This window comes from Manis pentadactyla, chromosome 15, assembly GCF_030020395.1.
Source record: "Manis pentadactyla isolate mManPen7 chromosome 15, mManPen7.hap1, whole genome shotgun sequence".
In the NCBI taxonomy this organism is placed as follows: Eukaryota; Metazoa; Chordata; class Mammalia; order Pholidota; family Manidae; genus Manis; species Manis pentadactyla.
In genome coordinates, this window is record NC_080033.1 from 13319016 (window position 1) to 13345586 (window position 26571).

A 26571-nucleotide genomic window follows, 5' to 3' on the forward strand; every position below is an offset into this window, starting at 1 on the left:
CAGAAACTCTGAAGTCAGTGATCTAAACCACTATATATACAATAGAATGTACATGGTAAAGGCATGCAATAAATTTATGTCCTTTCACAGCTCCCGGGAGTGTCAGGAGCACCCATTTTCTCCCTGTTTTCGCTCACTTCCATTGCCCATCTGTCCTGGGCCACTCCTGCAGCCTTGTCCTGCCCAACCCTTCTGGCCTCACCCTGCTAACAAAGATCTGGGCAGGCTTTTATGGGTTCTGATAAGGCCCTGGCAGGGTCCAAGTTCACTAGCGCTTCCTCTTTGCAGAAGGGCCTAGAGGAGGGGGTCCTGATCTGAGTCCCCCAGGCCCGGCCCAGATGATCTGGGTTCTGGGTGGTTACCAGTGATCCTAGTAAAAGAAGGAGGACAGGGGTACCCTAGAAAAAGGTGTGAGCCAGGGTGTCCAGATGAGGGACCCTGTGGACCTTGCCCTGCCAGCCACTCCCATACCCTCAGATATAAAAGCCACCCACCACCTGCCATCTGTCACCATTCCCCGCTCCTGCAGCTCTTCCCACAGGACAAACCACCAGCCCAGCCTCTCAAGATGGCCTATGTCCCTGCACCGGGCTACCAGCCCATCTACAACCCGGTGAGACTCTGGCCCATGCCCTAACCCCAAACCCTGGTTTAGTTCCACCCTGACCCCCACATACCAATTGGTTCTCATCCTGATCCGTGGAGGAGCCCACCTGACCCTTGGGTCTGATTTACCCAAAACTGACCCTGGAGCTTGATTTACTCCTACCCTGACTGACCCTCATGCTACTTAGGGCCATACCTAACTCTTGGCCCTCTTCATCTTCACAATGACCTCTTACCCCTTAATTTCCTCTTCCTTGCTTAAGGGAGTGGGGAGCTTCTTGAGGGTTAAAGCCTGCAATAGACAAATGGCCTTTGAGACCCCTCACTCGGCCCCTTCCCCAGACTCTGCCCTACAACAAGCCCATCCCAGGCGGCCTCAGTGTTGGGATGTCCATTTACATCCAGGGAGTGGCTAAGGACCACATGAAGAGGTAAGTGTTCCCCATGTGCCAGGCCAGGCTGGGAGGGGGTCTATAAATGGGGCTTCCTGCCTGGATGGAGGCCTTCCTCCCTTCCTCCACCCTAGCTGGGGCAGGGGCTTTCATTGCACTGGATGGCCAAAGACCAGCTGGCCTGGGAGGCTTGCCGTGAGGGTGGCCCCAGAGTTAGGACATTGGATTGGAACTGATAGGCATGATAGCATGCATTAAGATCACAGGCTCAGAGCTGGACCAGCTGTGTCACTGGCTGTGTGATTGGGAAAGGCACAGTACCTCTCTGCTTTAGATCCCATCTGTACCACGGGACTATTTAGAGGATTCAATGTGTAAAACATGTAGAACTGGGAGATAAGTGCTAAAATGAGTCTTAGCTTTTTGTATGGCCTTAAAAAGGCAAGACCAATTGAATTGTCCACATGGGATTGTAGCTTCTTTATTCATTGTTTCTTTGCTCATTCGGTGCCTACTTTGTGCCTAGGCACTGGGGCATAGCAGTCAACAGGACAGAGATCTCTGCCCTCACGGAGCTGAGATCCTAGTAGAGGAGACAGACAAAAAATAAATAAGTCAAATATATAATATGTCAGATAGTGATCGTGCTATGGAGACAAGCAAGGAGGAAAGAGAGATGGGGAGTGGGTATAGGGGAGTGGGGAGAGGCATTGCCCTTTTATATAGGGTGACTAAGGAAGGCTTCCCTGGGAAGGGAACTTCTCAGGAAAGAGCTGATGGAAATGAGGGAGGGAGCCTGAGGTGTATCTGAAGAAAGGGTGTGCCAGGCAGAAAGAACAGCCAGGGCAAAGGCCCTGGAACAGGTGTGTGGCTGCGCATTGGAATCACCAGGGCTGCTGGCATGAGGGGAGATGTGGAACCTGCTCTGACTTGGTGTACCTCCCCTCTGGCTGCATCTGGGGAGTGGCCTGTGGGACTCAGGAACGAACAGAGAAGCCTGAACTGATAGGTGTAGGCTTCCTAGGACTGTGCCTGACCCAAGGTGAATGCGGAAACGCAGAGTCCCAGCTGCAGTCCTATCTGAAGCTGGGCAGAGGCAGTGGTGGGGTGTGGGGAGCAGGGGTTGCAGGGTGGGGAGGGCAGCCCGGTAAGAAAGGAAGCGAGCAAAGGAGTGGCCAGAGGGAATCTGCTCCTGGAGTTCAGGGGCACGACCTCCCCATCCCCTTTGAGTTAACAGTGCCAAGGGTGCCCCGTGTCAGGGACCCTGGAACACGGTGGGACGGAGAGGCCCTGTGAGCTGGCAGATGGGGCCAGGAGCACAGCCCTTCCTGTCCTGCCAGGTTCTTTGTGAATTTCGTGGCGGGGCATGGCTCTGGAGAGGACATTGCCTTCCACTTCAATCCCCGTTTTGATGGCTGGGACAAGGTGGTCTTCAACTCGTACCAGGGCGGCAAGTGGGGCAAAGAAGAGAAGAAAAGGAGCATGCCTTTCCACAAGGGCACCCCCTTCGAGCTGGTGTTCATGGTCCTCACCGAGCACTACAAGGTCAGAGCCCCAGCGAGGGGCCTCCCTTTCCTTCCCCCCCCACCTGTGCCCTTTCTACCTGACTTTTATTTCTTCTTTCTTGTCTATTCATTCCTATTACCCACAGAGAGCCTTTTGTTTAATGCTTATCATCCCATTCCTCTGTGTTCTTGTGAAGTGTGTAGTTTTGCTCTTTCTTAGAGGAAGCCCTGCTCCAACAGAAGGGAAGCACAGAACACGGTGAGCTTCTCCTCGCCTGGGGCTCCGCAGTGGTTACTCAAGCACCTGGGCTTTCAGCCTTACCCCACACTTTCTCTCCCCTATTATTTAGAAAATCCCAGGTTTCCAATAATTTCATTCATAAATATTTCTGTTTTAAAAACACACTTACGATGCCATGAGCACACCTACAAAATTCACAGGCCTTCCTTCGTGCCCCCACACAGCCAGCCAGTGTTCCAGTTACCATGTAAATGCCATCGCTCGCTGTTAGCTACAGTTGGTTTGATCAGGCCCCAGATTAAACCCACACGTTGTGATTGATGGCTAGTGCACAAGCATCTTTTTATCTATGTGAGAAGTGCATCCACACCCAATAAAGTGCACGCCCATGGGCACGGCTTCTGGTTTCTCACAAACAGAAACACCCGTGCACCCAGTGCCTAGCCAGAAACTGAGCCCCTCCAGTCCCCAACCCCCTCACCTCCCTCCCTGGCCGCTGGTCCCAAGGTGGCCTTTACCCTGACCTCTCCCAGCCTGGATGGTCCCCATGTCTTTGGTGATTTAAGCGTGTCTGTCCTCAGAGCTGTGCCATCCCTTCTGCTCCTTTGCTCACACATCACGTGGGTGTTGGAGCCCCGGGCTGCTCTGTCACGCCTGCTCTGTGCCTTCTGGTGGCTGTGCAGGACTCTGAGTGCCCGCTCTGAACTCAGTCCATCCCCACTTCTGGCTCCTCATAAGTGGTGCTGCAGTGACATCCTTGTGCACAGTCATTCTCAAATGACCCACGTGACGAATCTCCTGGTGGGAGAACCTGCCTGAACTTTATTTGCCCTCCTCTGGGCACCAGATCTCTCCCCACATCACGGAGGGTCACAGTGTGGTTTGAGGTCGGGCAGACAAGGAGGGGAGTCTGGGCTTTGTGGGTCCCCAGTGTGTGAGTTTGAGCTGGTCACTGCTGCCTGAAGCCTCAGCTTCCCTGAACAGCAGGGACAGTCCCTCGCCCTGCCTCACAGAGCTGTTGAGAGAATTGCCATGTTGACGTCCACGTGTGAAGTGTTCAGCGTGTAGGAAGGACTCGGTCCTGGGGAGCTGGATCCCAAGTCCCTGTCCACTGCTTAGCATTAGGGACGGAACTGTGGTGACTTACAGGACACTGGCCTACACAGGATTTGCACAGTGCCTTTGAGTGCCATGCCAGGTTTAATCTCCCCAGACGTCTGAGTGCGAGCCCCACTGTACAGATGAGGAATCAAAGACTCAGAGAGGGGAAGTGGCTAACCCGAGGTCACACAGCTAAGGCATGTCAGAGCTACACCTCAAACCCAGCTCATTTGGTGCCAAAACCAGGACTTAGACTTGATTCTCCCCTGATCCCCATCCCCAGACTAAACTCCCTCTCCTCTCCCATTCACTAACCTGTGAGCTGACCTTTGACCCTGGCTTGACCTCTGACATGCCAACTCCAAGGTCCCTGACTTTGAGGCTATCCCAGCTCATCCCCAGGACTTCTGAGCCCAAGTTAAGAAGATCCCTGTTCCCTGCTTCCTGTTTCTGCCTCGCCAAGGTCAGGGGTGCTGACTCTGACCTTTCCCCTGCCGACCAGGTGGTGGTAAATGGAGATCCTTTCTATGAGTTTGGGCACCGCATACCCCTGCAGATGGTCACACACCTGCTGGTGGATGGCGACCTGGAGCTTCAATCAATCAACTTCATTGGAGGCCCACCTGCCCCAAACCAGGTGTGGGCCGCCTCCCTCTCTGCAGGTCTGCCTGCCTTCTCTCATTCCTGCCCACGTGCATTTCTCCTGCTCAGTGGCAGTCCCCCGACTGGGTGACGCGCGGGCCCAGAGGGGACGGAGGTTTCTCACGGGGAAGACAGATATGACACCAGGCGATGCTAGCCGCAGGCAGTCAGGGCCCGGAGGGTGACATTCGGGAAGTTTGAACAGACATGTGCCCCATGCCCAGAACCCCACTCCCAGGCCCACTGTGAGCAAGTGGCCCCAAACGCAGGCCCTGGGAACCCGCGGCAGCCCCGGCTGGGGCAGCCCAGACCCCAGGCCCCTGACAGCCCTTCTGCTGAGGGCTCTACGCGTCCCAGCCTGGAAGCCCCCAGCAACTCCACGGAGAAAGGACTCTGATGTCCTTCAGCCCCATTTACAGATGTGGAAACTGGGCACAGGGAGCTTAAATAAGTGGTCCAGGGTCAGGAGCTGGCAAGTGGAGGTGCCTCTGACCACAGGCAGGCGGGTCTGTGCCCACCCCGCGCCTCTGCCTCCCTGATGGGGGCGCGTGGGGAGTGTCTCTGTGTGCAAGGCGGCCACAGCCTCCGGGGGTACGTTCTACTCTTGGGCGTCATCAACATTTTAAAAAGGAAAACACAATAAAGCTATTTGGAAAGGCCTTCAGAGTATCTGGCTTAAAATGGCAGTCAAGGCAGAAAGGGGTTCGTTAGGAAGAGTAGGAAACAGAGAGAAAGAGCATGAGTTCTCTAGGGAAGGGAAGGTGGTCCAGGCAAAATGACCACCAGTGAGGTGTGGGCTACAGAGAGACACAGAGACAGACACGCAGACTGAGAGGGCCTGGGACAGACAAGGCAGAGGCGGGAACGTGGCGCCAAGGACACCTGGTTGCCCCGTGCTGGGCACGCGGTGTGAGGGGCAAGTGGAGGTTGGGGATGAGATGAGGAGGGGTGTGGTGTGGGCCTGGGAGGGTGCTCTGAGGAGTGCGCACCTTGTCGTGTGGCTTCTGGGGTGAGGGCAGGAGAGGCCCGGATGAGAGCCCTGGGTCAGCAGGAAGCCAGGACAGGGGAGGGCACAACAATAGCTTGACCAGGATATCCTGAAGGGCAGAGTGAGGCTCACTGTGCCCTGGGCACCCCTATACCCCATAAGGTCATGTCCTTAATGAGCCGCCTGGGTGCCACCTGTGGCCCCAGAGTTCCCTGGGACAGTGGTGGTGGGCTGCCTGGGAGCATGCATCCCTGAAACCCTAATTTAGGGACCCTGTCGTTGCCTCCTTCTCCCTCTGTGCCCAGGATACCCAGGGTTATTCCCTTGGACCCAGGGAGTACCTGCTGGTGGTGATGGGTTTGCCCTTGAGGTGGGGTTTCAGTGGCTGGGGAGGTCCTGGGGCGGCCACAGGACCCCAGACTCCCTCACCATTCCTGCCTTCCATTTGTCCACATAGGGTCCAGGACAGAGCAACCAACAGCCAAGTATCCTGCCTGTGAGTGAGAGGGTTATGTGGCCATTGTGGGGGTGGGGACCGTGATAACGGTGGGTCAGAGAGGTTGGGTACCCAGTTGTACTAATCACGCACCTAGAGATACACCCGCATATAATAGGTGTGTGGTAAATATTGTCCAATATTGTAGAATAAAACTTCTTCTTCCTCACTTCACAGACAATGGAGGGACCCCCAGTCTTCAACCCGGTAAAGTGTCCTGCAGGGGTTTAGGGCTCTGTGTGGGTGATTGGTGGGGAAGCAGGAACCAATGTTGGGCAGGGGGTGGTGCACCCTAATCCTCAGGGAGTCCTGAGGGGTTAGGACATAGAGTGAGCCGAGGATGTTTGGGTGCAAGGTGGGGAGCGGATGGAGCTGGTCCTCAGGGTGGGTCAGGGATGGGGTCTGTGGATCTTTCTGAAGAGGAGTGGGTGCCTGTTGAAGATGTGTCCCTGCATCTGGCTTCTGGTGACCTTAGAGCTGCTGATCGACCCCATGTTCTCTTCCACAGCCTGTGCCATTTATGCGGAGACTGCAAAGGGAGCTCACAGTCCGACGAACCATCATAGTCAAGGGCTATGTACCCCCCACATGCAACAGGTACAGAATCTAGATTGAGGTGGGAATCCTCAGCCTGCCTCCTCCCTCAGCCCCAGAAGTCCGGGCCTCAGGTCCCTCCTCCCTTAGAGAACCCAGTGCTGGCTCCTGTCTGACTGCCACCTCCCTCTTCTCGGACCCCAGCTTTTCCATCAACTTCAAAGTAGCATCCTCAGGGGACCTGGCTCTGCACATTAACCCCCGCCCGTTGGAAGGAGTCCTGGTTCGGAACAGCTACCTGAATGGCTCATGGGGGTCTGAGGAAAGGAAGATCTCCCACAACCCGTTTGGTCCTGGGCAGTTCTTTGACGTGAGTCTGGGGTCCCCTCCCCCTTTCCCTCCCAAGCCTGTGTCCGGGCCCTGGCCTCAGGCCTCCCTCTCCCTGCAGCTGTCCATTCGCTGTGGCATAGATCGCTTCAAGGTTTTTGCCAACGGGCAGCACCTCTTCGACTTCTCCCATCGCCTCTCAGCCTTTCAGAAGGTAGACATGCTGGAGATCCACGGTGATGTCACCTTGTCCTATGTCCAGGTCTGATCTATTCCTGGGGCCATAACCCCTGGAAACACAGAGAAAAAGATCCTGTAGGGCTCCCTTCTGAGCCCCTAATAAAATGTCTGAGGGTGTCTCATGACTAGATGTGATTCCATTCACCTCCCTCACTGTTCCTTCCTTCCTAGGTTCAGTCATGCCCTGTCCACTCAGCCGGCCAGTTATCTGTCCGTCCCTCCTCCCGTCATAAGAAATGTAGGTGTGCCTCAGACAGTGATCTTAGGGCCTTATGTGTATCAACTTATTCACAAAACCACCAGGAGGTGGGAACTATTACTATCACTCCTCTGTAAAAGATGGGGACACTGGCAAAGAAAAATAAAGCCAATTGTCCAAGGTCACACAGCTCTTACTGGAAGAACCAGGATTCAAATCCAAGTGGTCTGGCTCCCAAGGCTGCACACTTAACCACTATACCTACAGCCTGTTATTCCTTTCATCCATCCATGCACCCAACTCTCCATCATCCATTTCAGCATCCATCAGTTTCCATTCATCCCTCCGATGAAAGGCCCATCCATCTAGTCATCAAACATCCAACCATCTAGGCACTCACCTCCTATCCATCTCTTTTTCCAATGATCCTTTCATCCAAACCTTTATTCATCCACCCACCATTCATCTCCCCACCATCCATCTCATCATCCATCAGTCTTTCCAAACATCTTTCTAAGCATATGTCCATCCATCCATCTAAACATCCAACCATTCATACATCATCAGTCCATCTAGCTCTCCATCTATTCAGTGTTTGTCCACTCATCACTCTACCCTTCACCCATCTATCTGGCCATCTAACAAATTATTTATTAGTCCATGGTTCTAACCATTCAGCCATCCTTACATCCAACTTTCATTCTTTCATCATCTCTTAATTCCTCCGATTGACCATACAGTTTTCTACCTTCCACCACATCCATCCATCCATTCATTGCCTTTAGGCCCATTTATCCCTCCATTCAGCTGTTCATCCACTCTTGCATTATCAGTCTATCCATTCATCCATTTATTTCTTCGTGATTGATTCCTCCATTCATTTTTCACTATTTACACATTCATTTATCTATTCATCTTTCCATTGTCCACTTACATCTGCCATCCATTCAACTATTCTTTTCCAAGTCACTTGTGTGTTGATTTAGCAAAATACAACCATGAAGTCAAGTCTATCAATAATTACATCCAATGTGAATGAAATAAACATTCCAATCAAAATTCAGAGGTTGTCTGTGGTAGTCAGCTTCCAAAATTGGCACCAATGGTATTCACACCCTTGTATAGTCCTCTTCCAATTTGTACCAGGTTGGTATGAGTGGTAAGAGAATATGGCAGAGGTGATGCTATGTCAGTCTTTGGAGAGGAATCAGTAACTTCTCAGACAGTCCTATGACAGCTTCCATGTGACAAGAACCTGACAACTCTTCCCAAAAGCTGTGTGTGTGTGTGCGTGCATGTGTGTGTGTGTGTGTGTAAGCCTTCTTGGAAGGAGTTCCTCCAGTCCTGGTCAAGCCTTAAGAACAGGACAGGGATTGCAATCTTTTTCTCTGACAGCCACTACATAAATGAAGGAGCATGGCTGTGCTTTAATGAAACTTTATTTTTGGACATGAAATTGGAATTACATATTTTTTCAGTGTTATGAAATACTACATCTTTTTCAATTTTCTCAGCTATTTAAAAATGGAAAGACCATTCTTAGGCTGTGAAACAGGCTGTGCCTGTGCTGACTGAACACATAGCCTGTGCCTACTAACACGGGCAATGGGTGGGTTTGGCCCACAGCCAAATTTGCCAAACCTTCTTGTAGATAACCAATCTCCACTGACAGTTGGACTGTCACTTTATGAAAAACCAGAGCAACAACCTCTTAGGTAAGCCACTCCTAGGTTCCTAACTTCGGATCCTGTGTAAGATAACAAATATTCATTATGTCACAGGGCTGAGTTATGGGATAATTTGTGAAGAAGCACTAGATAACAAATACATGTGAGACTGGATGAGAAGGCAAAATCCAAGTACATGCTGTGTACAAAAGACACACATTAGAGCTAAGACAAATAAGTTGAACGTATAAGGATGAGAAAAGATATACAATGAAAACAGTATCCATAAGAGAGTTAGAAAGACAAAATTAATATCAGACGATAGACGTGAAAAAGAATTTTACTAGAGACAAAGAGTGATAACTCATAATAAAAGAGTTAATACATTACAATATATCAAGTCCATATACCTATATATACCTATATATATAAAGTAAAAATGTATATTAACAACAGATACCAAAATACATGACAGAATTTAAGCCACAAATAGACCACCTAACAATTATAGTTATAAACTTCACTACCACTTTTTGGTAGTTCAAAAATACCAGACAGGAATTAATGATGATATAGAAGGAGATATAACAAATATCAACCAGTTTGCCCTAACAGCTACAACTCTACCTAGAGTAGAATATACATTATTTTAAGCAGAGTTGGAAAATTCCCCAGTGTAGAACATTGGTAGGCCATAAAATAAATCTTCATCACTTCAGACAAATTGAAATCACACAAAGTATGTTCTCCAACAATAATGGAATTACGTTAGAAACTCACCACAAAAACAAATTTAGGAAATTTGTAAGTATGTGAAAGTAAATAACACACTTGTAGCTGATTCATGTGTCAAAGAAGAAATCAAAAGAGAATTTAAAAGGCATCTTCAGCTGAATTAAAAATAAACACAAATAACAAAAGGTATAGGATGCAGCTACATCAATATTTAGAGGGAAGTTTATAGCTTTAGGTACATAAGGAAGATCTAAAATCAATAATCTAAGTTTCCACCTAAAGAGCTAGAAAAAAAGAGTATAAATCAAACTTGGACTAATTAGAAGGAAATAATAAAACCAGAGTAGAAATCAATGAAACAATAGAGAAAAATCAATGAAACCAAATGTGGCTTTTTGAAAAGATCAACAAAAATTAATAACCCTGAGCTAGATTGACCAAGAAATAAAGAGAGAAGACACAAATTACTAGCATGTAGAATGAAGGTGGGAACACCACTAATGCCTCTACAAAAAAAATTAAAAGGATTACAAAGGAATATTATGGATGAGTTGAGACCAACAAGTTAGGCACCTTACATAAAAAGAATAAATTCCTAGCAAGCCTGAAATGATCTAAACTGAATAGAGAAGAAATGAAAAATGTTAAGACATCTATACCAAGTACAGAAATTAAGTGAGTAATTTTCAAAATATTCGTACAAAAAACCCATGCCAGATGGCTTCACTGGTCAATTCTATTCAATATTAAAGTAATCCTACACAAACTACAAGAAAAACTGAGGCAAAGGAAACAATTCCATAATTATTTTATGAGGCAATTATTTTTCTGATGCCAAAGTCACACAAAGATATCGCCAAGAAAACTATAGATCTTCATGAACTTACATGCAAAAATATTTAACAAAGTGTTTAGAAACTGAATCCATGCTGTATGCAAAAATGATTTTACATCATAACCAAGTGGGATTTGTCCCTGGAATGCAAGGTTGGCTTAATATCAGAAAATAAAATTATGTAATAAGAAATGAGTCCACACAAAGACTTATTGGTATCATCCTAATTTATAATCACCAACACTGGAAACATCTCAAATGTCCACCAACAGATGAATGGATAATTAAACTATGGTATGGTCTTACGATGGATTGCTACTCAGACAAAATGAATGATTGACTGCTACAAATACATGCATAAATCTCAAAAACATTGTGCTGAATGGAAATTAACCTGACAGAAAAGAGTATATACCCTCCTTTTTTTATACGATGTCAGAGTAGGAAAGACTACATTATGGTGGCAGATAGCAGATCAGGGGTTGCCAGGCGCCAAGGGTGTGCTTGGGAAGGGGTGATGGACATGTCCTGTGCCTTGATGCTGGTGTTGGTTGCACAACCGTATAGGCAACAGTGAAATTCAGGAAATAAACACGAATGGATAACTTATTATCTAATTGAAGAACCCGAGCCACATACCAGATGTGCCTTAACAGATGTTCTTGTTTATAGACAACTCTCAATAAAGAATTTGAAGGTGATCAGGAAGCATCTTAGCAACTTATTCTCAAATGGTGTAGTAAAAAAAAGTTTGTACTGAACTTAAAACTGCTTACATATTTGTCAATTCAAATTTTCAGAAATGGTATATACATGTACAAGAAAGTCCTCCTTCATGAGAGAAAACTGCTGTTGCCCTTGTCTTCCTTTCTTGTATAAATTTCCAAAAATCTTTATGCACTTCTAAACACATGCATGTGTAAGTTATCTGTCCCTTTGCATAAATAGCAGCATCCTTCACCCGCTAACAGAGGTTTCATCACTTGGCAATATGTACTTCTCCAGCTTCATTCATTTTGCTGGCTGCCTGGTGCTCCATCTTAGGGAGTAGAACAAGCCTTCCTGGAGGTCTTTTTGTGTAATATCATCTGCTACATCTAAACAATACTGCAGTGAATTCCTAGCACCTATGTCAGCTAATTGCTTTTACCTTTTTTATAATCTCCACTCTGATTATAAAATGAATGCAGGGTTATTTCAGAATTTTACATAGCAAATTTAAAATCTACTTCATGATCTCAAAATGATCACTTTTAGTATATTTGTGTTTTTCCTTCCAGCCTTTTTTTCTGTAATTGTCTATATACCTCAATATATTTTGGGGGAAATTGGAATATATACTTTATTGAGGTTGTTTTTTTTAATTAATTTTATTTTGGTATCATTAATCTACAATTACATGAAGGACATTATGTTTACTAGGCTCCCCCCTTCACCAAGTCCCCCCCACATCCCCGTTCACAGTCACTGTCCATCAACATAGTAAGATGCTGTAAAATCACTACCCATCTTCCCTGTGCTGCACAGCCCTCCCCATGCCCCCCCACACACTATACATGCTAATCGTAATGCCCCCTTTCTTTTTTTCCTGCCCTTATCCCTCCCTTCCCACCCACCCTCCCCAGTCCCTTTCCCATTGGTAACTGTTAGTCCATTCTTGGGTTCTGTGATTCTGCTGCTGTTTTGTTCCTTCAGTTTTCCTTTGTTCTTATACTCCACATATGAGTGAAATCATTTGGTACTTGTCTTTCTCCACCTGGCTTATTTCACTGAGCATAATACCCTCTAGCTCCATCCATGTTGTGGCAAATGGTAGGGTTTGTTTTTTTTCTTATGGCTGAGTAATATTCCATTGTGTATATGTACCACATCTTCTTTATCCAATCATCTACTGATGGACATTTAGGTTGCTTCCATATCTTGGCTATTGTAAATAGTGCAGCGATAAACATAGGGGTGCACCTGTCTTTTTCAAACTGGAGTGCTGCATTCTTGGGGTAAATTCCTAGAAGTGGAATTCCTGGGTCAAATGGTATTTCTATTTTGAGCATTTTGAGGAACCTCCATACTACTTTCCACAATGGTTGAACTAATTTACATTCCCACCAGCAGTGTAGGAGGGTTCCCCTTTCTCCACAACCTCGCCAACATTTGTTGTTGTTTGTCTTTTGGATGGTGGCCATCCTTACTGGTGTGAGGTGATACCTCATTGTGGTTTTAATTTGCATTTCTCTGATGACAAGCGATGTGGAGCATCTTTTCATGTGTCTGTTGGCCATCTGAATTTCTTCTTTAGAGAACTGTCTATTCAGCTCCTTTGCCCATTTTTTAATTGGGTTATTTGCTTTTTGTTTGTTGAGGTGTGTGAGCTCTTTATATATTTTGGATGTCAACCCTTTATCGGATCTGTCATTTATGAATGTATTCTTCCATACTGTAGGATACCTTTTTGTTCTATTGATGGTGTCCTTTGCTGTACAGAAGCTTTTCAGCTTGATATAGTCCCATTTGTTCATTTTTGCATTTGTTTCCCTTGCCCGGGGAGATATGTTCAAGAAGAGGTCACTCATGTTTATGTCTAAGAGATTTTTGCCTATGTTTTTTTCTAGGAGTTTTATGGTTTCATGACTTACATTCAAGTCTTTGATCCATTTCGAATTTACTTTTGTGTATGGGGTTAGACAGTGATCCAGTTTCATTCTCTTATATGTAGCTGTCCAGTATTGAGGTTGTTTTTAATATCAAATTTATTTATGTATATATAACAAAATTCACCCTTTCCAGGTGTACAGTTCCCAGAATTCTGACCAACATATACAGTTCAATCAACACCATCATCAAGGCACAGGACATGTCCATCGCCCCTTCCCAAGCACACCCTTGGCACCTGGCAGCCCCTGATCTGCTATCTGCCACCATAATGTAGTTTTTCCTACTCTGACATTGTATAAAAAAAGGAGGATACATACTCTTTTCTGTCAGGTTAATTTCCATTCAGCACAATGTTTTTGAGATTTATGCATGTATTTGTAGCAGTTAATCATTCATTTTGTCTGAGTAGCAATCCATCGTAAGACCATACCATAGTTTGATTATCCATTCATCTGTTGGTGGACATTTGAGATGTTTCCAGTGTTGGTGATTATAAATTAGGATGATACCAATAAGTCTTTGTGTGGACTCATTTCTTATTACATAATTTTATTTTCTGATATTAAGCCAACCTTGCATTCCAGGGACAAATCCCACTTGGTTATGATGTAAAATCATTTTTGCATACAGCATGGATTCAGTTTCTAAACACTTTGTTAAATATTTTTGCATGTAAGTTCATGAAGATCTATAGTTTTCTTGGCGATATCTTTGTGTGACTTTGGCATCAGAAAAATAATTGCCTCATAAAATAATTATGGAATTGTTTCCTTTGCCTCAGTTTTTCTTGTAGTTTGTGTAGGATTACTTTAATATTGAATAGAATTGACCAGTGAAGCCATCTGGCATGGGTTTTTTGTACGAATATTGTGAAATTACTCACTGTTGCGGGGGCAGAGAGGCCCAGAGGCAGAGATCAGCTTCCTGCATTCAGACTTGCTCTGAGTAGATGGGATTTTAGTGGTTGACCTGCCACCATGGGAATAAAGTTGGATATAAACCCTTTCACCCAAGAACGTTCCATTGTCATATTTTGGTCTCATTGAATCCATAGTGAACTTGTCTAGGACTGAAACCCACTGGCAAGACATATGGCAAAATTGCCTTATGGCCAATTAGCTATGCGGTGAAAATGTCTGCAGCAAAGATGTTTAGGGTAAAAGTACCTAAGAACCATCACCACTAATTCCAAACATTTCATTTACCACCCCCTCAAAAAAAAAAAGAAAAACTCACCCATTAGCAGCCACTCTCCATTCTTCCCTCCTCCTAGCCTCTGGCAATCACAAACTACTTTCTGTCTCCATGGATTTGTCTTTTCTGGACATACCATATGAAATAATGCAACATAAGGCCTTTTATATATGGCTTCTTTCACTTATATTGTTTTCAAGTTTCATCTTATCAGTACTCAATTCTTTTTCACAGCTGAATGATATCCCATTGTATGGACATACCATATTTTGTTCATTCATCATCAGTTCATAGATAATTAGAATATTTCCACATTTTGATGATGAATAATTTGTTTCAACTATTATGAATAATGCTTCTATGAGCACTAATGTATAAATTTTTGTGTGGACTTATGTTACCATTTCTCATGTATATACCAAGGAATGGGCTTGTTGGGTCCTATGGTAACTCTGGGTTTGATTTTTGAGGAAACACTAGTGTTTTCCATAGCAGCTGCACCATTATACATTCCCACCAGCAAAGTATGAGGGTGCAAATTTCTCCACATCCTTAGCTACACTCATTGTTGTCTATCTTTTGTATTATAGTCATCCTAGTGAGATGGTTATAAAATGATCCTTTTAAAATATATTAATTTTGGTGTATTAAGTATATGCAATGTTTTAAAGAACTTTGGCATATTAAAATAGCTAACTGAATAGCCTTGTGATTCCCACTTAAAGTATATAATTGAATAATGATTTAGACTTTTGAATTTAATTTACAAATATGATTCCTATTGCTTAAAAACAGTATGAGAACATTTAAAAGTACTTAAGACTCACTATATGTTTATAGCACTTAAATATCTTGAAACAATTGCAAATGTACAGATTTGCAAATACAGCCCTATGTGAGTAAATTGCCAGTAGGAAGCCCCATTGTTACTGGTCAGAACACTTTTTTTCCCAGTATTGCATATCGGAGGTGATAAAGAATGAAGCCAGCAGACAAGAGTATGCAGCAACCAGCAAAGCTCTTTTAATGAGTGAAAAGAGAAAGTGCCTGCTAATCAGTTGGGGCTCCAAGGAGAATAACGTCTGGACTGTGGTGTCTGGGGTTTATATTTCCTCCTGAGAGGAGAAAGTCCCCCTCTCCAATAGATAACTGAACTAATGACATCACAACTCACTTCTAATTGGCTGAAAGTTCAATGCTTCATTTGCATAGGGCACAACCAGTCAGAGCAGCTGAGGTCTATCTAAGAGACTGAGTTGGATTGGGGCTTTTTTTTTTTTAACTTACAAGGGTTCTGAACTTTATCTGCCTGCATCCTACTATGACCTGCCTCACCATCACCTCTGAATAATAAGTATAATACTAAGTATTTCCTGTAAAAAAGGACATCCATCTACACTCATCAGTATCGGGAACTCAACACTGAGACCCTACTGCCATCTGACCTTCAGACCCCTTCAAATTCGGCCTATGGTTCCATGTTCCCTGTGTCACAGGGTACAGTTCAGAACCTGCTTTGATTTGCTTGTCATATCTTTTTAGTCTGTCCCCATCACTCTGGAATGGTTCCTCATCTTTGTCTTTCAAGACCTTGATGCTTTGGAAGACATTCAAGTTATTCCCTTTGGGCAGAAGACCCACAGAAGTGACACTGCGTGCATCCTATCAAGCTGCCCATGACCTTGATGTGTCCTGTCACTGGTTATGGTGACTTGGATCACATGACTCATGATACCTGCCAGCCTTCTCCACAATAGAGTTATCTTTTTGTCCTTTTTCATTAGTAAAGCATTTGTGGGAAGGTGCTTGGAAATTATGCAAATATTATGTTGTTCATCAAACTTTTCTCATTTCAATCATTTCATGATTCACATCTGCTAGTGACTGAATGTTGTGTCCACTTCCCCACCCCCAACAAATTCCTGTGATGAAACCTAATCCTCAAGGGGTTGTTATTTGGAGGTGGGGCCTTTGGGAAGAGATGAGATCATGAAGGCAGAGCCCTCATGAATGGGATCAGTGCTCTTACAAAAGCACCAAGAGAGTTCCTTTGCCCCTTCAGCCATGTGAGGGTACAATGAGAACATGGCCATTCCTGAACCAGGAATTGGGTTCTCTCACAAGGCAACTTAATAAATTGGTGCCTTGATCCTGGACTCTCCAGCCTCCAGAACCTTGAGAAATAAGTTTCTGTTGTTTCTAAGCCACCCAAGTGATGATATTTTTGCTATAGCAACCTTCACAGCACAAGACAACATCAGTATGGCCTCGTGGCTTCCTGCGGATTGATGGTCCCGTCACGCATGACTCTCCCTGCCCCAGATTCAGTGCGGAGCCCTTCAGGCAAGCTCATGCAGCTGTCCAACATGCCCAGCACATTCTCTGACACAATAAGTTGTTCCTGGCACATCATATACTTTCCCTGGCCAAGCCTTAGAAATAGCCATTTCGAAAAGAGTTTCTTTAGTAGAGAAAGGTGCCGTCCTTAGGAACCAAGATCTGGGCCCAGATGTGTTCACTGGTCTTCGGTGTCTCTGCTTCCAGGCCCTTCCAGGACAGAAGAGGTGGGGGTACATGAATGCAGATGTATATATGCGCACTGTAGGGGAGACAAAGTTGTAACTGCCCTCCTAGATTTTCATCTGGGCCTGAGAATTAAACTGGGGTATTAAACTGACAGATTAACAGGAGAAATGCATATACACTTATGTAAGTTTTAAGTGACACTGGAGCTTCCCTAAGGAAATGAAGACAAAGAAATGGCTAAACCTACATGCTTTTATATTAAGTTGAACAAGAGAGGCAGTTGTGGAAAAGTAAACTAAAATGTGGGGAGGCTAAAGGAAGATAAGAAATATTTCAACAAGGCCTGATGGCATAGAATTCTCTAGGTCTTAACTTGATAAGAATCCTTCTGGTGCAGAGAACGCGTCTTCCATATGGGAGTTTGTATCTCCTGTTTGCAGGAAGAAAAGGAGAAATGAGAATGTCCTTTCACCTCTGCTGTTTTGCAAGTAACTTTACTCAAAAATTTAATCCTTATGCCTATGGGGCATATTACGGGGTAGCATATTTTGTAACCCTTCAACACAGACACGTAATGACATCTATATTTCTTTCACTTTATATGTATCATAATACTCAGCAGAAGGGCAATTACTATAATTCCATTCATACAAGGCACCTGGAGTAGTCAAATTCAGAGACAGACAGAGAATGGTGGTAGCCAGGGACTGGGGAAGGGGGAGGAGAGCGAGCCTTTAACACAGAGCTTGAGTTGCAGAAGGGGAGAAAGTTCTGGAGATAGATGGTCGTACTGATTGCACATGCGGAAGTAAATAACACCGCAGAATTGTACATTTAAAGAATGGTTACGATGGTTAATATTGTTATGTATACTTTAACAAAATTAAAACATATTTTAAAAGAGACACTTGCTCCCTCCTCTCCTCAAAAAACTCACGAAACCATTAGTTCACACGGATACCTTTTTCCAATGTCGTGGGACAGGGTTCCCAGGCCTTTGTCCTTCCCAGATCTGTAACTCCCTCTTCCTTCGCACACACCACACCCATTTGCTCTCCAGGCTCCCTCCCCTCTCCTCTCCTCCAAGCTCCTGCACTGCGCAGGGCCTCACCCCTGCACAGAAGTGTCTGCCTGCTGGGGCTGGGCACCTCCCAGCAGAGCTGCCCTCCTCACCCCTCGGCCCTGCGGGCCAGAGCTCGGCTGAGCACCGTCCTCACCTGCTCCCTCTGACACCCCAGCCTGACCAGCCCAAGGAGCAGTGCCCCCTCACCCCACTCACCCCAAGCCCCAGCCTCCCCACCCCCAGGAGGCGGTGCTCACTGCCCACCTAGGGCCTGCAGGACCTCATGCTCAGCAGAGGAAGGAAGAAGAGGACTAGAAGGAGCGTGCGTCAGCGTATTTACATTTCAAACATTCGAGAATTCCTTATGACCGGGAAGAGTTTACTGGACAGTGGTGATGCTCAACACTTACCACGAGGTGAAATCCCACACGCAGCTTGACTCATTTAAGAGAGTTTGATGAACTCAGTTTCTGTCTTTGGAACCAAACAGAACAGCAAATGATTTTCCCTGTAGCAGTGATTGGATTGGCACAACTTATTTGATTCATACATTGAACTGCAAGGTTCCCACGGGACTTCAGAGCTTAAGAAAAAAGTCAGATTTTCAAATGCGCCATTTTCCTCTTTGAAGGCTCATTAACAAAACCAAAGCGGCCCCTGAATTCCCTTCACTGTGCACAAAAACCAGCCCAAAGTCACCAACAGCTGACACTGACAGAGCCCGGGGTTTCAATTCCTGCCACAAACCTGGAGGCAGTGCATTACTTCTCACTCACCTGAATTACGTTCTGGAGGACCAACGTCAGCAAACTCAGGTGTGTCTTCCAAAGACCTGATTATCTTTAGTTTGATGGCAAATGAATTTGTGGCTGTTAAGTACTGAGAAATGACTGTGATTTCCTCGGGGAGAGGAAGGGAGCTGGCTGTTTCCGGGGCTCAAGGAAAGCTGATGGAGGCGGCGGTTGCACAGGTGTGTACATTAGTCACAACTCATCCGTATTCTGTTAAAATCTACATATTTTTATGAACGCAAAGGATAGCTCAATGAGAAAAAACATATTGGGAAAAAAATACCTTCACTACTTAATTGCAAGTGAAAAAAATGCATCCAAAATATTATTCCAGAAGTGACATAAAGGTAATCAACACAAATTAATAAGAATCCATGAAGGATGTGCATCTGAGTCATGAGAATGGAACCAGAAATTCAACTGATAACAGATTGAATGCAAACATTCGGCCACAAAGTCAAGTTTGGACTTGTGGTTGGCAGCATGTGAAGAAATATCCAGCTGCAGTGAAGACCATCAATTAAAAGGTGAGTCATCAGGATACAAAGCAATGTACACGATGAGGCATGAGAGATGAGCACCCTTATTTATAAGAGTAATGGATTCCCTCCTTCTGGGAACCTCTCTGCTCGCAGTTACAATGTCACAGCCTCCAATCCGCTGTCCTCTCTATGGAAAGGCCCCATGATGTGCCCTTGGCCACAGCCCCAGGCTCCAGCCCAGGTCCTGGCTCTTCCTTGCTGTGTAGCCTGGGCTGAGCGGCTGCCCTCAGTCTCCTTTTCTTCTCTGCAAAATGAGGGGGTTGCAGCCCCCACCTAAATGCATCTCCCAGCCTCCCTCTCCCAGGCACTTGCTTCCCCAATGGCCCCCCCACCTCAGGAGCCTCCCAGGTGGGGAGGGGGGTGGAGAAAGTCTGGGAGGCCTGGGGGGTAGTGAGGTGGTGGATCAGGTTTGGAGCCTGGTTGTCTCCACCCAAGTTTCCATGCCCTCCTGGGCCTCGGGCCTCTTTCCCCCTGTGGAGGCGGGTGGGAGCTGGGGTGGGGTGGGTTGGAAGAGGAGGGTGGAACCAGAGAGGAGGGCCGCCAGGCTGCTAGAGCGGGTCCAGCTCAGCTCCCTGCCTCTCCCTCTCCCCTGACTTCCAGAACCACTTTTCAGCATTCTGCCTATGACCACCCCCCTTCCTATTCTGGATGCTTCTGGAGTCTCAGGTTATAGGGGCTGGAAATGGGCCCGGACGGAGGATCCCACTTTGCTTCTTCCAGGTGGCAGATGGGCCCTAGGACACCCCTTCACCCCCTTGACTGAAAACTAGGTGGAAGACAGGTAGCAGGTCTGGGAGGTGGAACAAGAGAGAGGTTTAAAGATGAAAAGCAGACAGGACACATGGGACAGACATACAGAAACAGGGCCAGCCAGAGAAAGAGACTGGGACATTCACAGAGACAGAACAGACAGGAGAGAAACTCCCAGAGATGAAGAAAGCCAGAGATACACAGTGGTATGGCACAGCTGTGTGCCTCTGGGCAAATCACTTCCTCTCTCTGAGCTTCAGTTTCCTTGATTGGAAAATGGGGACAGTCAATGCACCTTCCTCAACAGCTTGTGGTGAGCAGTCGGTCATTTCTTGCTCACACAGGCGGACCCAGACGCTTTGGAAATGGCAGCTGTTGTTAGCTTTTACTCCCTCTTCCACCCTTATCAGCTGGGAGCTTAGTGTGGCCAGGCCCTTCTAGGCACCCACAGATATAGCACTGAAGCCCAGGCAAGAAATCCCACCCCTCTGCTCCCCCTTTCCTATTGCCATTGCCAGTCTATGTGACAGATGCACCATTTGCAGTTTCTGTGGGGACACATCCTTGGCCTTAGGGAACAGATCCCAACCTGGGAGAGAGGGGTCCCCACTTCCATCCCCCAGCCATTTCCAAGGTAAAATGGGCCTAAGGGTCTGCTCTCTCTGCCAGGCAGCAGGAAGGCAGGGCTGGGTGGAGGGTGGCTCAGTGAGCCTGCTCCCTGTTTTTACATTAGTAACTGTAGCTATCCGTATCATCTCAAAGGAGAGGGCGGACCCTCAATGAGTGGAAGGGGGTCAGAGGCCCCAGACAGTGGGTGCTGGGCAAAAACGGTCCCAGGTCCAGGGTGTGCACCAGGTATGGGCGGTGGGTGTGGAAAGTCTGAGCATGAGTCAGCAAGGCCAGCCACGCCCTGCCTTTACTTAAGGTCCCAGCAGCCATGCCCCCCCAACCGCCTGTCCCCCACCCCAGCCATGGCAGGGAGCTCTGTGAGTGCTCCAGGGGCCGAGGGTGTTGGGGGGTCTTGGAGCCAAGGCTGCACAGGGGTGGAGCTGGGGCCTGGCTGAGGTCCCCTGCTTTAGAAGACAAAGTGGGTGCTCCTGGGCTGTGAAGGGCCTGGGCTTGGGCTTCTGGTTGACCCCCTGTCCCAATGCCCCCATGGCCCCTTGGTCTTTCCTCTCAGTTTCCCTCTCCCTGAATATTTATTTGTGATGCCCTGTGTTTCTCTCTCCACGCCCTCCCCTGTCTTCGGCTATTTCACTCTCTCTGTGCCCTTTCTTCTCTCTGATTCTGCTGGTCTGGGGGCTACTGGTTTTCTCCCTGGGCCTGACCCATCTGTCTCTCTCTGTCTCCCTGGGTAACTTTGATCCCCCCAACACCTCTGCTCCTATAGAACGTGCCCCATAAGACCTCGTTGCCTGAGGGCATCCGAGTTGGTAACGTGATGAGAATCCGTGGTGTCGTCCCTGACAGTGCTGGCAGGTAAGTGTCCAGGCCCAGCGGTAAAGGGTGGGAGGTGTCCAGGCTCAGCTGACCCCAGCTACTTATAGCCACAGCCAGGAGACCCAGAGCCACCTTTGCCCACCAGGATCTGAGAATCCCTAGGCCATTTCTGACCTCCTGGAATCTGATGTCTTTACTTATTTGTCCCATGACTGTACAGCTGGGTCCCTACATCTGGGGGCTCCAAGGCAATCTCAGGTTTCCCACCTTGAGACCTATGACTTCCAGTCTGAGTCCCCAGGACTTCTAGAAATGTGTCCCATGAATTGGATTTCTGGGAGGCTGATGCAATCAATGCTATGATTTCCTGAGTCCAGGAGCTGCAGGCTTTCTTGGAATCTAGGGTGCCTGAAAATCAGGGTCCCTCGTACTGTTCCTAGCCCTCTGGAATGGGATATCCCGGGACTCAGGAGCACCCTGGCTGTCATACTGGGGCTCTCTGGCAAGTCCCAGACACTTTGGCAATGAGGAAGATCCAGGTCACATCACAGCGACCCCACTAGGTGGACATGTGTCCAAGCCCCCAGGGTTTTTGAATGCCCTGGATTCTGCTCACTGGTCAGCAGTCCGCAGCTTCTCTTTCTGTGATGTGTGACATTCTCAAATCCCTGTAAGTCTGGACGTGCTCTGGCAATGGTAGTTTCCAGTCCACTGGCCTTGACATCTACTGACGCTCCCTCTTCCCCCCACTTACCAGGTTCTATGTAAACCTGCTGTGCAGTGAGGAGCAGGATAGTGAAGCTGCCCTGCATTTCAACCCCCGGCTGGACGAGTCCGTGGTGGTCTTCAACACCAGGGAGAGTGGCACCTGGGGAGCAGAGGAGCGAGGCTTGGGCATTCCCTTCCAGCGTGGGAAGCCCTTTGACGTGCTCCTCATTGCCACGGAGCAAGGCTTCAAGGTGAGTCCCTGCCACAGGGTTGGGGGCCAAGACTTGGTCTTCTTGCAGCTGGGGAAGGCCAGGAAGGTGCTTCGTGGAGGTGGGAAGCCAAGTCATGGCCAGGGCTGGGCAGGGTGTCCCCAGGCCTCTTCCCCCATCACAACCCACTAGCGGCAGAAGGCAGGTGTGCACAGGGGCAAGGGTGAGTGGGTAGAGCCAGGAGCCCAAAGGGTGGGTGCCCTCGCAGGGAGACGTGGCCCAGACCTCCATCCCAGACCTGACTCCCTCTGCATTCCTGCCTGAGCTTGCGGCCTGTGGCAGGGGCAAGGGTGGGTTGGGAGACGGGACCCTGAGACAAGGCCGGCAGGGAGTGGTCACTGCAGACCCTCCACCGCCCGGGTCGCCCACCACTTTAAATCTGCTGTCAGGAGGGAGGCAGTGGACGCTGAAATCGTGGTAATGCCACAGCAACACTTAAAACGCACATGTGTGCCGAATGGTAAACCCATTTAGTCCTCACAACAGGAGGTTAGAATGAACATGATCCCATTTCCCCCATGGGGAACCTGAGTCAGAAATCACCCCGCAGTCGGCCTCAGGGACCTTTTGCACTGACACCTCTTCTCGCAGGCGGTGGTCGGGGACTCAGAATACCACCACTTCCGCTACCGGATCCCGCCAGCGCGCGTGCGCCTGCTGGAGGTGGGCGGGGACCTGCAGCTGGAGTCAGTGAAGATCTTCTGAGCCACCGCTGCAGGCGGGTGGGATGGCAGCCAGGTACTCTGGATGGGAAATAAAGCCTTAGCTTCCGTATCTGTCTGTGTCTCCTTCATACAGAGAGCAGGTTCAGAGAGGTAAGGACACTGACTAAGGGTCACACAGCGATTCCGTAGCCGAGGCGGGATGGAGTCAGGATCTGAGGGCCACTGCTGTCTGGGACGGCCTTAGGAGGGTCGCGGTCTGGGTAGGTGGGGGTGTCTTTGGATCGTCTTCCTGCTGCACTTTGCAAAGCAGCCCGCGCACTGCGGTTGGGGTGACCTGATGGAGCTGGCGAGGGCTTGGGCCTCCCTGGCTGCCCCTCCGCGGATCTGAGGAACCTCCGAATCGGTCCTTCTGCAAGCCGGGGCATTGAGTCCCACGCGTCCTTGGAGACGCCATCCTCAGGAGAGGGTGCAGGCTGCGCGCCGGCCTCCCTTTCTCCCCTCTGGCCCGCGCCCCTGGGCTCTGGGGGCCTGGAACCGGCTCGGGCGGGGAGGGGCTGCGAAGCGAATCCCGCGCTGCCCGCCTCCCTTCTATTGACGAGTCGGGACAGGTCCCCGCCGTGGGCGCCCCGGGGCAGACGCGCACCGAGCGGCTCCTAGCCCACGGAGGGAACGGGGGACGCGATGGGCCGGGCTCTTGGGTTCCCCGCTGCCCTCACGAGCCCCGTTCCCACCCTTCTCCACCTCGGCTCCCCGGCCGCCCCGAGACTCCGGCCCCACCCGCGTGACTCCCGAGGGGACAGGAGAGCGGGCGCGCAGACAGACGCCCCGTTTCCTGCTACCGCCGGATGGAAATTATCTGAGGAGGGAGGTAGGTCGCCGGGTCTTCCCCTAATGGCCGGGGTGAGGGGAGTACGCGGGCGCCGCCCCGCCTCCGCCCCCGCCGCCCCTCCCAGGGCTCTGCCGCGCCTGGTTTCTCAGCGGGCGGCGGAGCCCCGCGTGTGGCACGTCCCCTCCTGCACGTGGGCCCGGGGCTGGGCCGGGAAGGTGCGGGACCGCCGCCCTGGGGACGCGCCTGGGCTTTGGCGGCCGGAGCCCGGGCAAAGCATGTGGTTCCTCTCTCCCCTGGGGAGCGCTGCAGCCTTCGCCTTCCAGGCTCGTTTAGCTCAGGTTGCTTCCCGACTTCGCCTGAAACACAGCGGAGGGTGGTGTGGACACCCGTCTCAGCGCTGAGTCCTGAGAATTTTCAGCACCCAATTTTCGGCCCTTTAGACCCTTTGGCTGAAACAACCCCACCCCCCCTTTTGGCCCCTGACAGTATGTCTCTGGATGGGCCGTGGAAGGAGTGGTCCCCTCTCCCACCGGAGGACCCGAGAGTGTCTGAATTCCCCCGGTCTCCCTGGGCTCATTGTTCACTTAGTTTTTATTTTTATTTGCCTGCGTCAAGATATAATTTATTTTTAGTTATTGTGAAGATAATATATACATACAGTACAACAATAAAAACTATACTGTGGAAAGTAGAGTTATTAGCACATCTGGTAGAGGTGTCTGAGGTCCTCAGATTAGATCTTAGGAATCCATCGTGATTATTTCATCCTTGCCTTACAGTGGACATGCAAGAGACGTTCTTGTTTATAGAAGATACACAGTAAAGTATTTGAAGGTGATTAGGAAGCATGTTTGCAGCTTATTCTCAAATGGATGTAGTACAAAAAAATGCACTGGACTTAAAAGTGTTATGTGCATGTCATTTCAAATTTTCAAAAAATGTATATATATAAAAGCAAGTCCTCCTTTATGAGAGTCAACTGCTGTTACCCACGCCTTCTTTCTTGTGTAAATTTCCAAAAATCTCTAAACAATTCTAAATACAATGTGAAAATTATAGTAGAAAAACCTCACTGACATGGGCTGGGAGGCCAGCAGGGGGAGCTGTAACACCCACCAGTACTCAACCGGACCTCACCTGAAGGAAGAGACCCAGGCCTTGCAAGTCATACTGTTCTAGCTACTTTACAACCCAACAGGAGGGTTTCCATCTACCCAGCAACAACCCAGCCAAGGATAGACTGTGGCAACTCGGCCAATAGAAGCGATGATGTGTGCTACTCAAAGCTTATTCCAATGATTTTTTGCTTAGAACAGCCCTCCCAATTCAGCCTTTTCCTCTATAAATGATTTTCCTCTCCTTTGTTCTTGGGACATGCATGTGATTTTGCTGTAGCTTGCTTGTCCTAAATTGCAATTCTCTGCTGCTCCTGAATAAACACAGCTTTGCTGGTAAAATAACTGATAGTCTAATTTTTAAAATTTTGGTATCATTAATGTACAATTACATGAGCAACATTATGGCTACTACACTCCCCCCATTATCAAGTCCCCACCACATACACCATTACAGTCACTGTCCATCAGCATAATAAGATGCTATAGAATCACTCCTTGTCTTCTCTGTGTTGTACTGCCTTACCCGTGCCCCCCCACCCGCCACATTATGTGTGCTAATTGCAATGCCCCCTTTCCCCCCTTATCCCACCCTTCCCACCCATCTTCCCCAGTCCCTTTCCCTTTGGCAACTGTTAGTCCATTCTTGGGTTCTGTGATTCTGCTGCTGTTTTGTTCCTTCAGTTTTTGCTTTGTTCTTATACTCCAAAGGTGAGTGAAATCATTTGATACTTGTCTTTCTCCCCCTGGCTTATTTCACTGAGCATAATACCCTCTAGCTCCATCCATGTTGCTGAAAATGGTAGGATTTGTTTTCTCCTTATGGCTGAATACTATTCCATTGTGTATATGTACCACATCTTCTTTATCCATTCATCTACTGATGGACACTTAGGTTGCTTCTGTTTCTTGGCTATTGTAAATAGTGCTGCGATAAATACAGAGGTGCATATGTCTTTTTCAAACTGGGCTCCTGCATTCTTAGGGTAAATTCCTAGGAGTGGAATTCCTGGGTCAAATGGTATTTCTATTTTGAGAATTTTGAGGAACCTCCATACTGCTTTCCACAATGGTTGAACTAATTTACATTCCCACCAGCAGTGTAGGAGGGTTCCCCTTTCTCCACAACCTCGCCAACATTTGTTGTTGTTTGTCTTTTGGATGGTGGCCATCCTAACTGGTGTGAGGTGATATCTCACTGTGGTTTTAATTTGCATTTCACTGATGACTAGCGATGTAGAGCTTCTTTACATGTGTCTGTTGACCATCTGAATTTCTTCCTTGGAGAAATTTATGTTCATCTCCTCTGCCCATTTTTTAATTGGATTATTTGCTTTTTGTTTGTTGAGGTGCATGAGCTCTTTTTTTTTTTTTTTTTTAAATAATTATTTTTTATTGAAGGGTAGTTGATGCACAGTATTACATTACATTAATTTCAAGTGTACAACACAGTGGTAGAACATTTATATACATAATTCTAGGTTCCAGCTATCACCCTACCAAGCTGTTACAATATCTT

The 26571-nt window shown here is 47.8% G+C and overlaps 2 protein-coding genes and 1 long non-coding RNA gene across 4 annotated transcripts; 2 read left to right on the forward strand and 1 right to left on the reverse strand.

The window, feature by feature from the left end:
* Positions 1-482: 482 nt before the first annotated feature.
* Positions 483-7197, forward strand: LGALS4 (galectin 4). Its single transcript, XM_036876193.2, has 9 exons — positions 483-613; positions 949-1037; positions 2339-2543; positions 4348-4482; positions 5933-5971; positions 6149-6178; positions 6480-6568; positions 6710-6875; positions 6954-7197. The coding sequence occupies exons 1-9, from the start codon at positions 569-571 to the stop codon at positions 7098-7100; spliced, it is 945 nt and encodes a 314-aa protein (XP_036732088.1). The 5' UTR covers positions 483-568; the 3' UTR covers positions 7101-7197.
* An 8158-nt stretch (positions 7198-15355) lies between these two features.
* LOC130681175 (uncharacterized) lies at positions 15356-20015 on the reverse strand. Of its 2 annotated transcripts, none has more exons than XR_008994230.1 (3): positions 18720-20015; positions 18354-18526; positions 15356-17310 (listed from the first exon to the last, which is right to left on the reverse strand). It is a non-coding gene; the product is annotated as an uncharacterized LOC130681175 (long non-coding RNA). The 2 variants fall into 2 exon arrangements; XR_008994229.1 differs by having other exon boundaries at positions 18354-18417; positions 18720-20008.
* A 929-nt stretch (positions 20016-20944) lies between these two features.
* LOC118907516 (galectin-7-like) lies at positions 20945-23217 on the forward strand. Its single transcript, XM_036876202.2, has 4 exons — positions 20945-21012; positions 21417-21505; positions 22224-22425; positions 23035-23217. Exons 1-4 carry the CDS (start codon positions 20998-21000, stop codon positions 23146-23148), a joined length of 420 nt encoding a protein of 139 aa, XP_036732097.1. The 5' UTR covers positions 20945-20997; the 3' UTR covers positions 23149-23217.
* Positions 23218-26571: the final 3354 nt, after the last annotated feature.